The 16217-nt window shown below is 51.6% G+C and overlaps 1 protein-coding gene across 1 annotated transcript in view; it reads left to right on the forward strand.

The window, feature by feature from the left end:
- Positions 1 to 16217, forward strand: part of GRIK1 (glutamate ionotropic receptor kainate type subunit 1) — a 119971-nt gene that overhangs the window by 89072 nt on the left and 14682 nt on the right. The window contains exons 11-13 of the mRNA XM_036352717.1: positions 1290 to 1513; positions 11796 to 11914; positions 15684 to 15901. Of these exons, the coding sequence (XP_036208610.1) occupies positions 1290 to 1513; positions 11796 to 11914; positions 15684 to 15901 (561 nt within the window). The remainder of the gene's footprint in view (positions 1 to 1289; positions 1514 to 11795; positions 11915 to 15683; positions 15902 to 16217) is intronic.

Here is a 16217-nt window from a genome sequence, read left to right on the forward strand (position 1 = left end):
AGGAGCTCGGAGCCAGCCAGGGCGGGCGGGAGGGAAGCCTCCTGCTCGCTCCAGCTCTGTGGCCACGACCGGCTGAAAGTAGGTATCTGGAGTGTATTTATCTTCTATAATTGAAACTTTGTTGCTTTGTGTGGAGCTCAGAGCCGCCACAGCAAGTGGGAAGCTTGGCTTCCTCCATCATTGGGGCAACCAAGCCTCCTGCTTGCTCCAGCTCCGTGGCTGCAGGCCGCCATCTTGGTTGGGTTAATTTGCATATAGTCGCTCTGATTGGCTGGTGGGTGTGGCTTAAGGCATAGCGAAAGTACGATCAATTACCATGTTTGTCTATTATTAGATAGGATGGTTTTAAAAGTAAAAGTAGGAGAAAACCTGGGAATGGTGTTTGCTTCTTTGGAGGCAGGCGAGGATGAGGATGGAAGGCGGAGTGTCTGGGCTGCCCTTCGCCTGGAGAGCAAACCTGGTGACTCTTACATTCAATTAAGAGTTCTGATGTCCGCAGCTCAGAGTCAAGCCTCGTCTTGTCAACGGATCTTAGGCCCAGGCTGCTCATTCTGTGCCTTTCCCACGTGCTCTTTGTACTTTTATTTTTTCTTAAATATATTTTTATTGATTTCAGAGAGGAAGGGAGAGGGAGGCAGAGAGAGAAACATCAATGATGAGAGAGACTCATCCATCGGCTGCCTCCTGCACACCCCCTCCTGGGGGTCGAGCTCGCAATCCGGGCCTGTGACCTCCTGGTTCATAGGCTGATGTTCAATCACTGAACCACACCAGCCAGACACATGCTGTTTTTAAAGACATCATTCTGCAGCTTTTCTGCTTGTTCAGTTCCAGAATGTATGTGTGTCTGGGTCTGTCTGCCTGTCTGCCTGTGTGTACGTCCTACCTTCTGGTTTCTGTTTCCTAAAAGAATACTCTTTCGTAACCACAACCGCGTGAACCAGTGGTTCTCAACCTTCCTGATGCCGCGGCCCTTTAATACAGTTCCTCATGCTGTGGTGACCCCCAATTTCATTGTTACAAATGGAACATAATTAAAGCATAGTGATTAATCACAAAGACAATATTTAATTATATATGTGTTTTCCGATGGTCTTAGGTGACCCCTGTGAAAGGGTCATTTGACCCCCAAAGGGGTCGCGACCCACAGGTTGAGAACCACTGGCGTGAGCCGTCCCATGGTATCGCAGAGCCGGTGGTCACGGAATAAGGGTCGGTGGCCCTGGGGGAGGCCGCGCACCTGCCCGGAGGCTGGGCCCACGGCGGTGACCTGGGACTTGCCGTTGCAGAGGGCGGACCTGGCCGTGGCCCCGCTCACCATCACCTATGTGCGCGAGACGGTCATCGACTTCTCCAAGCCCTTCATGACCCTAGGCATCGGCATCCTCTACCGCAAGCCCCGCGGCACCAGCCCCAGCGTCTTCTCCTTCCTCCGCCCGCTGGCGCCCGACGTCTGGGTGTGGGTGCTCCTCTCCTGCCTGGGCGTCAGCTGCGTGCTCTTCGTGGTTGCCAGGTGAGTCCGAATTCCGAGCCACCGCCGCCGCCCGGGTGGGCTCCGGTGGCCTGTGGGCTCCGGGGCTGGACACGGTGATGGACGTGAAAGGGGTGTTTCAGGGGCTTTCCCGTTTCTGCCTCGTGGTCTGTTCTGTCAGGTTCTCCCTCGTCAAAGCCACTCTGTGAGCGAACGCCGTCGATGCTTCGTGACGGGCCTTTTAAAAGACAAGAGGTCTGCTCATGCAGAGGCCCCGACACAAGGGCAGAGGGTGCCGACGGCACAGATACGCCGTTTGCTAACGGAGTTCCGTGCAGCTCACGAGATCCCGGGGGAGCGAGAGCCTGTGCTCCGTCCCTTCTCCGCTGGCGTCTTTCGTCAGCATCACGCTCCCCGGTCCCTCCCTGCTGTTGCGAAGGGCAGGCGTTCTTCCTTTTTCACCGCAGCGTAGGGTTGCACTGTGTAGATGGACACGGTTTGGTAAACAGAAACAGATCCAGAGACAGAGAAGCATCAAACAGAACGTCAAACCTCAGAGGGAAGGCAGGCAGGGGAGGGTGGGGGTTGGGGGGCGGGTCAGAGATCAACCAAAGGACTTGTATGTGTGCACATGAGCATAACCAATGGACACAGACACTAGGGGGTGAGGGCATGTGCTGGGGAGGGGGGGGAGCAGCCAGAGAGAGGTCAGTGTGAGAAAGAGGAGGCATATGTAATACTTTCAACAATAAAGACGTGAAATTAAAGGAAAAAAAGAAGTTATGTGCTGGGCGGGGAGGAGTATCCACCATGACCTGCTCAGTTAGGGGTGCTGGTCAGTCACCAAGAGGTGGTTCCCATAGAACCCCTTTGGGTCCGCATGCACCTTGGCCAGGAGGGCGGATCTTTACCTGTTCATTGGGGCTGTTGTTTTATAGCCTGTGTGTCTTTGGAGCAGAAGTCTTGTATCAGATCCGTGTTTTGCACAGATTTTCTCCCAGGCTGTGGCTTGTCTTTTTATTCTTTGAGCAAATTATTCTGCAGTATTTTTTAAGTTTATAAAGCCTACGTGATTATTTTACTTCTTATTAAACTTCATGTACACAACTAAAATTTTTTTAAAAAGACGGTAAGAAAATAACTTTATATCCATCTAATGTTATCAGTATTTCAGGCAAGATAGTTATGCTCACTTTTCCCTGGGATTCTGTTACAACCAAAGCAGTGGCTCTGCCGATAAATCGAAAATGTTTCAACAGGAGCGTTTTTCCTGCCCGTAGACTTGAGCCCTGGGATAGTCCGGTGGGCAAGGCAGAGAGAAGTTAGCGAGGAGCTGTTGTAGCAAATAGAAACACGGGAATAAAACCAGACCATGACATCCTCAGGAATAAAGACAAATCCTTTCAAATGTTTGTAAAATTTATTTTTGCAAAAACATTAGAGATGAGAGAATCCTGGAAATAACTCTGGAAGGAAGCATGACTGGCAGTCAGATCTGGAGGCCTGAGGTGCGTGCTGTTGCTGATGACTGAGAGGCTGTGTCCTGAGGCAACCCTGAACCTCCATTCCGCCCACACAGTTCCTCACGGGCCTGTGCCTCTAGGATTATGTTTCCTAAATACCTTTGGTGCTGAATTTAAAACAGCGACTTCCTCCTCCCGCTACGTCAGCAGCTGCTGTCCCTGGAGAAACCGTGCAAACAACTGCTTTGTCTCCCACCCGCTTCCCGTCTCTCCCATCCTCCGCAGAAGCCGGTGGGCTTGTTCCCTGATCAGTTCTTGCCCACCCCCCGCCCCCCCGGAATGTGTAAGAGAAGGTTTCTTCTCGCTCGTCTCTGCCGCTGTGCACGGCCGGGTTTGATGAATGCCAGGGGCTGTTCCCCTAGAGAATGACAGAGAAGGTGAGAAAACTCACCAGGCGGGCAAGGTCTGAGGTGCACGAAGCAGACAGTCACCCTGACGAGGGGTGTTTACACCCCCAACAGGAAATGAGTCTTCTCCATGCCTATCACAGCGTGCCCTTCCCAAACCCAGACTGGTTCCGCATTTCGGGTGAATATTAAACTACTTTTAAATAGTGACCAAAGCTCTCCTCCCATAGGTCTTACCTCAGAAGATCACATGTTGACAAAATATATAGTAATATATAGTAATATTTATTGCTGGGAGTCGATCCATCCTTGCTGTTTCAAGGGACCTGGCATATATGGCATACTGTTCTTAATATGTTTGCTCACCTTCTTGGCACTATGTGTTTTAACCAAGGTCACCTCTCTGAGAAAGGTTGTTTCCCCAGGTAGGGATTTTCCCCTGAAGTTAGGGAGGGAATAAAACCCCTTAACTAAGTGCCAGGCGGGTAATTAATCACTTTAACTACGAACAATCATGCTTAAGCTACATAATCTTTACTCCCTGGAATGGAGATAAGAAACGCCCTAACCTTTGGAATAGAGATTGATAGGATTGGAATCGACTGGTATAAATACAGATGTAACAAGACAACAGGAGACAGAACCTACACAGAACCTAGACACAGAAACCTACACAGAACCTAGACACAGAACCTACACAGAACCTAGAGACAGAAGAACTTCGCTGGAGAGAACATGGCAAAAGATCCTGGACAGAAACTGGCCACCGAACCTAGAGACAGAACCTAGCGAGAGAACATGGCAAAAGATCCTGGACAGAAACTGGCCACACAACCTAGAGAACAGAACCAGGCGAGAGAACATGGCTGAAGAACCTAGAGACAGAACCTGGCTACAGAACCTGGATAGAACATGGCAAGAGAACCTGATTAGAACCTGGACAGAACCTGGCTGGAGAACCTAGCGAGGGAACATGGCTATAGAACCTGGCTAGAGAACCCAACCATGCTGATCAACTGAACACTGCCTCTGTGTCATTCCTTCTTCGCTGACTCTGTCCACACCTTTGGGGACCCCTGGACCTGCTGGGGTTGGACCCCAGCAATTTATGGTTTAACTAGGGGCCCGGTGCATGAAATTTGTGCACTCGAGGGGGTCCCTCAGCCCGGCCTGCGCCCTCTCACAGTCCAGGAGCCCTCGGGGGATGTCCGACTGACAGCTTAGGCAGGGAGCGGGACTAAGCCAGCAGTCAGACATCCCTAGCACTGCCGCGGAGGCAGGAGAGAGTCCCACCACCACTGCTGCGCTCGCCAGCCATGAGCCCAGCTTCTGGCTGAGCAGCGCTCCCCCTATGGGTATGCACTGGCCACCAGGGGGCAGCTCCTGCATTGAGCGTCTGCCCCCTGGTGGTCAGTGTGCGTCATAGGGATCGGTTGTTCTGCCGTTCGTCGGTTTGCATATTAGCCTTTTATTATATAGAATACAGTAAATCACTGGTTCTCGGTGGGGAGAGGTTTTGTCTCCTAGAGAATCAGCTGACAACGTTCTGGAAACATTGTCTGGTTGTTACAACAGGGGTGCAGGTGGGACTGGCCCCTGGTAGGTGGGGTCCAGAGATGCTGCTAAATATTCCATAATACCTGGGCAGTGCCCACCACCAGGCTGAGCGGCCACGCCGTGAGTAATTAGAGATGTTTGGATATCAAGTTTTGTTTTTGTTTTAAATGTTTTTATTGATCTCAGAGAGAGAGAGACATCAATGATGAGCGAGAGTCATTAATCAGCTGCCTCCTGCACACTCCCCACTGGGGATCGAACCCGCAACCCAAGCATGTGCCCTGACCGGGAATCAAACCCTGGCCTCCTGGTTCCTGGCTGACGCTCAGCCCCTGAGCCCTGCCAGCCAGGCTGGATAACAAGTTTTCAGTGACAAGTCGCTCATCTTTGGAGGCGCACGTCTCAGTGTTGAATTCTGAATGAATCCGTGCGGCCCTAGAGTCTAAGGCCATGTGCCTCCAACGGTGAACAAGACACGTTGGCTCTACCCCAGGCCCCAGGCTGTCAGAGATGCCAGGGACGGCCTGGCCATCCACATGGCAGAGAGGTGAGCCCACTCTGCGCGGCTCCGCTCTGTCCTGGAGGCAACGCCCACGGTGTGAGGAAGTCGTGTGTTGGTCACGTGACTTGGTCCCAGCTGGTGGGAGAAGACTCGTCAGCAGGATTCCCGGGCACACGGGCAGGTGCCCTGTTCCACTAGACCTTCACGCGCCCTCACACTGCCTGATGTTTGTCATCAGATCATGTCAAAGTGGTGGAAAATGCAGTTTCCCTCCTCATTTTCCCCATTTCTCTATCGGCCCTTGGTGACCCAGGTCCCCATATTTTCCAGCTTCGTTCTATTTCTATTAAGAAAGCAGCTTCCTCCCCCAATGGATACCATCCACCCAACCGTCTCGCTCACAGATAGCCCATTGCACACCAGCTCTACTGTGCTTATCTCTCTCCTGGTCACACTCATCACTGTCTCCTGGTCACACTCATCACTGTCTGTCTCCTGGTCACACTCATCACTGTCTGTCTCTTGGTCACACTCATCACTGTTTCCTGGTCACACTCATCGCTGTCTGTCTCCTGGTCACACTCATCACTGTCTGTCTCTTGGTCACACTCATCACTGTTTCCTGGTCACACTCATCACTGTCTGTCTCCTGGTCACACTCATCACTGTCTGTCTCCTGGTCACACTCATCGCTGTCTCCTGGTCACACTCATCACTGTTTCCTGATCACACTCATCACCGTCTGTCTTCTGGTCACACTCATCGCTGTCTGTCTCTTGGTCACACTCATCACTGTTTCCTGGTCACACTCATCGCTGTCTGTCTCCTGGTCACACTCATCACTGTCTGTCTCCTGGTCACACTCATCGCTGTCTGTCTCCTGGTCACACTCATCACTGTTTCCTGATCACACTCATCACCGTCTGTCTTCTGGTCACACTCATCGCTGTCTGTCTCCTGGTCACACTCATCACTGTCTCCTGGTCACACTCATCGCTGTCTGTCTTCTGGTCACACTCATCACTGTCTCCTGGTCACACTCATCACTGTCTGTCTTCTGGTCACACTCATCGCTGTCTCCTCTCTGGTCATGGGGAGTGAGGTGTGGGCATCAGTGCAGACTTAGACAGTGGTTGCTGGACCCAGAGGGTGGCCCCTGCCCTGGCAGGTGTTCTGTCTGGTGTCTGCGCTCAGCTGCGCCCCCTTCTCCACAGCCCTGACCCCACCCCTGACCCCACCCCTGACCCCAGCCCTGCTTCTCCCCAGGAGCGGCTGAGGCCTGAACTCGATGGCTCCGCCCCAGGAGGCTCAGGGGTGAGATGGCTCCTGTCAGCTCCTCAGCCGTTTGCATTCAGTTGGTGACGGAGAACGAAACAGTGAATCTTATCCTCGTCCTCTCCAGGGAGGCGTGTGGTGTGGTTTTGAATAAATCTACGTCCTTCTAAAGAGGAAGGATAGGGCTGGCCGCTGCTTTTAGGTTAGCGCGCTCCTGGAGAGCTGCCTACGGGGCCCTGGCCGAGCTGAGCTGCGTGTGTGACGTCACGCATCAGCAGCACAAGCTAAAGGTAATGACACAAGCCCCCGTCACCCTGGCTGTCACCGGTGGGCACATCGGGGTTTTGGTTTTGTGGCTGACATTATTTCTTACTATTTTTTGAGAAATATTTAACCTGAGAAATCATGTCTACTATCATGAACAATTTAAATAGATCAACAATCCAGATGTAATGTCTGCTTATATTTTATGATATGTTTGTCCTTCTTAAATATAAACTTTTTTTTTAAGTTCGTATCTGGCCAAAAAAAAAATATCAAGAAACCCTTTGAGGTAATGCCAAGGTGATTGCACAAACCCGACATTTCTTCCTCCTAGGCTGGCCGGCGGGGCTCAGTGGCTGAGCGTCGACCTAGGAGCCAGGAGGTCACGGTTCGATTCCCAGTCAGGGCACAGGCCCAGGTTGCGGGCTCGATCCCCAGTGTGGGGTGTGCAGGAGGCAGCCGGTCCATGGTTCTCTCTCATCATTAATGTTTCTCTCTCTCCCCCTTCTCTCTTCCTCTCTGAAATCAATAAAAACATATTTTTTTAAAAAGAAAAAGAAAATTACATTAGTTATTCAGTTATAAGAGTAAAGTACCAAATCCTGAGGCAAGACCCGGCTGGATTCAGAGAGGGGAGTGGTGGGCTCGCCCTCGGAGCTTGGGCGGGGCATGCCGGTCCCAGGGCCAGCTGCCGGCTTCGCGGTCTGATTAGAAAAACTCCTGCTGCTGGACGCACAGCCTGCTCCTGGATTGCGATTAATATTTTTAAATTACGGCACAGGCGGCCGTGGTGTTGTCTGAGTAACGGCGTCTTTATTCGCCTTTGCTTCCATTAGCAGGTTCATTAACACGGTGTTCACTTCTTCACTCAGCCAACTGCCTGGTTAGAAGAGTGTGTAAATTCAAAACGTAATTATGCTGCTGAAACTAATTAAAATGTATCGCCCGCCATGGTGGCTCTGAGCCGCGTGGGACCACTCCAGGCGCAGCGCGGGGAAGGCGCAGGGAGGGTGGTGCCATTCTGCGGGGTAACCCCTGAGGCTTCCCTGTCACCCAGGACCTGGGGAGCAGACGCCGTGCTTTCCAAAGGGTCTGGGGCTTCAAGGACTCCCATCTTGAGGAGGGGCGCCTGCCGGCTCCCTGTGCTTGAATCCTTGTGCCCTGCCTGTGGCTGCCGGTAATGGATTCACTGAAACCCTGCGCTCCCAGGGCCCCACCCATGGAGGCTGAGCTCCTGGCTGGGGCCCCCATGTGCCCCCCTCGGTGAGATGGCCTTTCAGGGCCCCTTTTCACGTTTCAGGGGTGCCCTGGCCCAAGGCAGAACCCCCTAGCCCCCCACCCCCCGCTAAGAACGGCCACATTTTTGATCACTGTCCCGTCACTTCGTGCAGCACCTGCTAATGTCTCCAGAAAATACGTGCCTCTTGGCGAGATAACCCCCAAAACAACCATCAAGCAGGACTTCCTTTGGGCCGTAGCAGTCAGACAGGTTTAAAAAATCAAGGAAAACCTGTGACGTTCCCCAGGTTTTTATGGTGACATTTCAGAAATACCTAGATTCCCCCTTCCCTGCAGATGAGGAAACTGAGGCCGGAGATGTGAAGTGACGTGTGCAGAGTCAGCTTCCTCATGGGGGTTGGCGATCAGTGACTAAGCCCTTCGTGCTGGAAACAGTTACATTAGCAACAGTTACATTAGCAACAGTTACATTAGCAACATTAGCAACAGTTACAATAGCAACAGTTACAATAGCAACATTAGCAACAGTTACAATAGAAACAGTTACATTAGAAACAGTTACAATAGAAACAGTTACAATAGAAACAGTTACATTAGAAACAGTTACAATAGGAACAGTTACATTAGAAACAGTTACATTAGAAACAGTTACATTAGCAACAGTTACATTAGAAACAGTTACAATAGAAACAGTTACAATAGAAACAGTTACATTAGAAACAGTTACAATAGAAACAGTTACATTAGAAACAGTTACATTAGAAACAGTTACATTAGAAACAGTTACAATAGAAACAGTTACAATAGCAACAGTTACATTAGAAACAGTTACATTAGAAACAGTTACAATAGAAACAGTTACATTAGCAACATTAGCAACAGTTACATTAGAAACAGTTACATTAGCAACAGTCACAATAGAAACAGTTACAATAGAAACAGTTACAATAGAAACAGTTACATTAGAAACAGTTACATTAGCAACAGTTACATTAGAAACAGTTACAATAGAAACAGTTACAATAGAAACAGTTACAATAGAAACAGTTACATTAGAAACAGTTACATTAGCAACAGTTACATTAGAAACAGTTACAATAGAAACAGTTACAATAGAAACAGTTACAATAGAAACAGTTACATTAGAAACAGTTACATTAGCAACAGTTACATTAGAAACAGTTACAATAGAAACAGTTACATTAGAAACAGTTACAATAGAAACAGTTACATTAGAAAGTTCAATAGAAAAAGTTACATTAGAAACAGTTACAATAGAAACAGTTACAATAGAAACAGTTACAATAGAAACAGTTACATTAGAAACAGTTACATTAGCAACAGTTACAATAGAAACAGTTACAATAGAAAGTTACAATAGAAACAGTTACATTAGAAAGTTCAATAGAAACAGTTACATTAGCAACAGTCACAATAGAAACAGTTACATTAGAAACAGTTACATTAGCAACAGTTACATTAGAAACAGTTACATTAGAAACAGTTACAATAGAAAGTTACAATAGAAACAGTTACATTAGAAACAGTTACATTAGAAACAGTTACAATAGAAACAGTTACAATAGAAACAGTTACAATAGAAACAGTTACAATAGAAACAGTTACAATAGAAACAGTTACAATAGAAAGTTACAATAGAAACAGTTACATTAGAAACAGTTACATTAGAAACAGTTACAATAGAAACAGTTACATTAGAAACAGTTACAATAGAAACAGTTACATTAAAAACAGTTACAATAGAAACAGTTACAATAGAAACAGTTACAGTAGAAAGTTACAATAGAAACAGTTACAATAGAAACAGTTACAATAGAAACATTACATTAGAAACAGTTACAATAGAAACAGTTACAATAGAAACAGTTACATTAGAAACAGTTACAATAGAAACAGTTACATTAGAAACAGTTACATTAGAAACAGTTACATTAGAAACAGTTACATTAGAAACAGTTACAATAGAAACAGTTACAATAGAAACAGTTACATTAGAAACAGTTACAATAGAAACAGTTACATTAGAAACAGTTACAATAGAAACAGTTACATTAGAAACAGTTACAATAGAAACAGTTACATTAAAAACAGTTACAATAGAAACAGTTACAATAGAAACAGTTACAGTAGAAAGTTACAATAGAAACAGTTACAATAGAAACAGTTACAATAGAAACAGTTACACTAGAAACATTACATTAGAAACAGTTACAATAGAAACAGTTACATTAGAAACAGTTACAATAGAAACAGTTACATTAGAAACAGTTACATTAGAAACAGTTACATTAGAAACAGTTACAATAGAAACAGTTACAATAGAAACAGTTACATTAGAAACAGTTACAATAGAAACAGTTACATTAGAAACAGTTACAATAGAAACAGTTACATTAGAAACAGTTACATTAGAAACAGTTACAATAGAAACAGTTACATTAGCAACAGTTACAATAGAAACAGTTACATTAGCAACAGTTACAATAGAAACAGTTACAATAGAAACGGTTACAATAGAAACAGTTACATTAGAAACAGTTACAATAGCAACAGCATAGGAGGAGGCTCTGAGCCACACACCATGGGAGCTGGGACTAAGGACCCCTGTGAGGTGGGGGGTGGGTGCAGAAAGTTTAAACGTTGCCTCTCCGGTTAAGGGTGTGAGTGTTTCCATGACTACCCACAAACAGGGAATACAGCCCAGACCCAGACCTGCCTGTTGTTGGCAACTTGAGTTCCACCTCGCAGCCCCTCGGTTGCCCTAAACTTGCTAGACCACGTGGGTCCCTTTTAAGCTTCTGTCCACGGACGCCCGGGAGGCAGGTCTCTGGTCCTCATGTCTCCCACACACACGGCGTCTAAACATTGTAGTTGGCGCGACCAGGTGTGTGGTAGCTTCGCTACTCGGTGGGGTAAATTCTTGGGATGAGTGAACCTTTCTTTAAATAAAATTTTTAAAATATTTTTATTGATTTAAGAAAGGAAAGGAGAGGGAGAGAGAGAAACATCAATGATGAGAGAGAATCATGAATCAGCTGCCTCCTGCACGCCCCACCCTGGGGATCCAGCCTGCAACCCGGGCCTGTGCCCTGACCGGGAATCAAACCCTGACCTCCTGGTTCATAGGTCGGCTCAGGGGTGGGCAAACTTTTTGATTCGAGGGCCACAGTGGGTTCTTAAACTGGACCAGAGGGCCGGAACAAAAGCATGGATGGAGTGTTTGTGTGAACTAATATAAATTCAAAGTAAACATCATTACATAAAAGGGTACGGTCTTTTTTTTTTTTTTTTAGTTTTATTCATTTCAAATGGGCCGGATCTGACCCGCGGGCTGTAGTTTGCCCACGGCTGGCTCAGCTGCTGAGCCAGTTTGGTAAATAGAGTGTCTGAAGGCTGCTCCGCAGTTGCCCCCAGAGCTGTGGCCGCTGTTGGGGTGAGGCCGCTGTTGGGGTGAGGCCGCTGTTGGGGTGAGGCCGCTGTTGGGGTGAGGCCGCTGTTGGGGTGAGGCTGTCGTCACTCACTAGCTGTTGGGGTTTGCGCCTCCTCGGGCAGGTCTTGTTTCCCCGTCGCTGACGCCGACTCTGTTAACTTCACAGGTTCACGCCCTACGAGTGGTACAACCCCCACCCGTGCAGCCCTGACCCGGACGTGGTGGAGAACAGCTTCACTTTGCTGAACAGCGTCTGGTTTGGAGTTGGAGCCCTCATGCAGCAAGGTACTCGCTGCCCGCCCCCCACACCCCCACAGTCCGTGGGCGTCCATGCAGGTAAACCCCCCAAGACGCCCCCACACCCCCACAGTCCGTGGGCGTCCATGCAGGTAAACCCCCCCCGAGACACCCCCACACCCCCACAGTCCGTGAGCGTCCATGCAGGTAAACCCCCCCGAGACGCCCCCACGCATCGACAGTCTGTGGGCATCCATGCAGGTAAACCCCCCAAGACGCCCCCACGCACCCACAGTCTGTGGGCGTCCATGCAGGTAAACCCCCCCGAGACGCCCCCACGCATCCACAGTCTGTGGGCGTCCATGCAGGTAAACCCCCCCGAGACGCCCCCACGCATCCACAGTCTGTGGGCGTCCATGCAGGTAAATTCCCCAAGACACCCCCCACACCCCCACAGTCTGTGGGCGTCCATCCTGGTAAACCCCCGAGAGCAGAGGGTCAGGCGGGCACTGCCTGGGACAGGAGACCTAGAATCAGGCCTAGAAGCAGCAGAGCTGAGATGTGGCTCCAGGGGACCTCTGTGCTGAGCCGGAAGTGAGACTCCTGTGAGGCTGAAGGCGGATTTTCCTGGAGGGAAGGGAAAACACAGCGCCTGCAGAATCGTTTACAAATCTGCACAGATGGGGACACAGTCTTTTCCTTTTCACCCGTAACTCCACCCGTGGGGGGTCTGAGAGGGACCTGGAGCCTTTGACAAATAAGACGACTTCCATTCTTCCTAAAGCCATCACCTAATTGCCATCAACCAACTACGGGATTCTTCTTAGCTCCCAGGTGACACTCTGCCAGCTCCCTCACCTGGTAACCATAGCAACCGTCGCCGAAAGGGGTGGGGACATCCAACTCCAACCACAGAAAAGCCATATGTGTCACCCATGTTGATGGGGGGCGGGGGAGCAGGGAGAGGTCTAAGCCCAGGAAGGAAGCAGGCTCCTCCTGGTTGTGTGCCTGACATGCATGTCTGTGGCTGGAGGTGGACGTCCCCAAGGCTGTAGGGAAGGAGGCGCCCTGCCCTCTTGGGAAGCAACTGGTGCATCGGATGGACCGTACAGACGGGCTCACAGCGCACACGCGACCGTGACCGCCTCTGTCCTACCAGAGCGCCTCCCCCCTGCCCCACGCCTCCCACCTGCTCTCCCCGTGGAGCCCACCACCTCCCACAGCAAACGCGGGTGCAGTGTCTGCCGCTCCCCACGACCCCGGGTCCGTGACCGTCAGCCCCCAGACGCCGCCTGTTCTCTGAGAAGCTGAGAGCACCCGGTGACACGGGCCCGCGGACGGGCGTGTGGTGCTGGCGGCTGGCGGTCCGTCCGTCCCGTGTGGCACCATGCCAGCCGGCTCCCTCTGTGCCGACCACCGCGCCCTCTCGTGGGCAGGAGCCTGGTGCTGCCTCGATCGGAAACCGTCCGATGTGTTTCCTTTGACTGTGACGCCCAGACGCGCTCTTTCCCACAGCAAGCCGGGCGGGACTGGCTGTGGCGTCCGCGTCACAGGCCTGAGGGGCCAGCGGTGCCTTGCCTTCGCTCATCCCACCCTCATCCCACCCTCATCCCACCTCCCTCGGACGCTGCTGCTCTGACCGGGCTGCCCCGGCCGAGGGCCTCAGAGAACGTCCCAAAGTTGCGTGAAAGTAACAGCCACGATGGGATGCCGAGAAATTGCCATCCTGGCCGCCTCCCGGGTTTAGGTGCAATCAGAGTGGTTTTTTACTGATGGCGTTTAATTCCCAGGACTTTTATCAAAAGTATCACCGCGAACTTTGTCACCGACGTGAGTTTATAGTATTTTATTACATGTCAGCCATTGGCTGCCGTATCGCCCAGTTTCACAAGCCATGGCGTGGAGCCTTATCTCCTATAAACACATCCAGACACATGAGGGTGCATTTGCAGCCGGAGACCTCCACCTCTACTCTGAGAAAACATCTTTATTAACTCCCTGCTTACTCCCACGGCGACCTTACGGAAGAAATGATGTTTTAATGATAACCCACCGGAGGGCGAACCTCCTGTCCCACGGCCACGGGGCTGGGAAGTCAATAAAGTGCAAACATACGAAGCAGGAGCCCCCCCCACCCCCGCACCCCCCATCTCCCCTGCCCCCCGCACCCCCCCCCCACCCGGCACAGAAACCCCATCAAACCACCAGGCGCAAACAGCAGCCCCAGCTGCTCCACCAGGTCCGGGGGGGGGGGGGGGGTGCTTCCTGGAAACGATTACAAATCTGGTGACTATCAGCCCCCAGTCGGGACAGAAAAGCACAGGGAGGGAGTGCAGTCCGCCAAAGCGCTGGCTTATTTCACTGAACGAGAATAAGGCCTGGAGGTGCCGATGGGGGCGGGGGGGGGGGGGGGGGACGGGGGGCGGGGGGGACACGTCGTTCAGGCAGGGCCTCTGCCCGCCTCCACCGCCGACTGAGCTGCGCTGCGGGCCAGGCGAGCAGTGCCTGTGCCCGAGGAGGAGCCACGCGTGTGCCCGTAGCTCAGCTCGGGGCTCCTCTCTCCGGCCCGACTGCCAGGGTGGAGACGCCAGCACAGCGGGCGGATTCCCCAACCCAGAGGCTCTGCCTGCCGAGGGCTAACCCTCTGGGACGCTTCCACGCGGGGCTGAAATGGTCGCATGCGCGGCGACGCCTCCGGGTTTTGGAGGAAACGCTAAGCAGAACCGACGGTGAACTGTAGGCCGGCGGGTCGGCCAGAACCCATGCAGGAGCCGGTGCTGGGGTGAGCCCTTCGGGGAGAGAGAGAAGCATCCATGATGAGAGAGAGTCACGGACCGGCTGCCTCCTGCATCCCCCACTGGGGCTCGAGTCCGCACCCGGGCCTGTGCCCTGACCGGGACTCGAACCCTGACCTCCTGGTTCACAGGTCGACGCTCAGCCACTGAGCCACGCCGGCCTGAGCCAGAGAATTTCCGTAGATGTTTGTCCTCTTTGTAAGCGAGCTCAGTCCCACGCCCTGTCTTCGGAGAGCAAGGCATTCTGGGTGAACACTCAGGGCCCCTGTGTTACTCACAGACAAGGAGCCTCCGGTGACTAAAATGTATGTTTTCACCAGGAAGGGCCCCCTTCACTGAGAAACAGCCCGTCTGTGAAGTACAATTAAGAAATGGCATTTAATTCAAGGACAAAAATTATGCTTTTCAGTGAATATATTCTTTTCAGGCAAAGCAGTCTCTCCATTAGGAAAAGTAATTTCAGCTCGAACAACGTCCGACAATGAAACGCACGTCCTCTCCCCTCCGGTCCGGCTGCCCCTTCGCTGACTCGATCGTAAAACCCCAGGTTCCGTTCACGCTCAGGTCAGCGGCCGGCACGTTAGGTTCTCGGCCTCTTTAACCTGAAATGGAACCCGCTGGCATTTCGGAGCGTTTGTGGCCGTCAGAGACCTCGAACGTGTTATCTCACCAACGACGTGTCTGTTAGAGCAGCCAGAGCCGGGTCAGGGGTTGGCTTTTCAACCAAAACCAAGAACTGCACTCACCCCGCGCATGGTCGCGGCAGATTATCTCGGGGAGAAGCCACTTCATGCGTCAGAGGCCAGCAAATCACACTTCAGGCGGCAGCAGTGATTTGTGATAAAAGATCCCTTAGATTTCCCTCTGTTTTCTTTAAAAAAAATGCATGAATTGTACCTACACGTCAGGGTAAGTGCTTGATGAATTTACGACGTTTATGCCACAAAAATGCATTAACCCCTGGACCCGCCCAGCCCGTGTCCCTCCTCCTGACGCTGTGACGCCCACTCCGGTGCCCCCAGGGTCGGAGCTCGTGCCCAAGGCGCTGTCCACCAGGATCCTCGCCGGCAGCTGGTGGTGCTTCGCCCTCGTCGTCCTCTCGTCCTACACGGCCAACCTGGCCGCCTTCCTGACCGTGGAGAGAATGGAGGCCCCCATCGGCTCGGCGGACGACCTGGCCAAGCAAACCAGGATCGAGTACGGAGCCGTCCGGGACGGCTCCACCGTGGCCTTCTTCAAGGTGAGAGGCTGGCCGGTCGCCGTGGCCGCCCCGGCCGGGCGGGCGGGGGTGGGGCGGGTGGTGAGAGAGCCCCCCTGGGAGCCAGATGCTGGGCAGTTCTTTAGGAGAATAAGAATGTGGGTGACCATGTGCCCCCCGGGGGACATACAGCGACGTCCGTGGCCCCTTGGCCATCGGGGCACTGGTTCCGCTCGTCCGTGAGCACCTCCCCAAGCCTGGCCTCCTGATGCCCCCCCGCCCCCCCCCCGGGAGTTGGAGTTTTCACGTGTGAATTTGGGGGACACGTTCTGACCTCGTACGGGGACACAGGGAGTCC

This window comes from Myotis myotis, unplaced genomic scaffold (genome assembly GCF_014108235.1).
Source record: "Myotis myotis isolate mMyoMyo1 unplaced genomic scaffold, mMyoMyo1.p scaffold_m19_p_2, whole genome shotgun sequence".
Lineage (NCBI taxonomy): Eukaryota > Metazoa > Chordata > Mammalia > Chiroptera > Vespertilionidae > Myotis > Myotis myotis.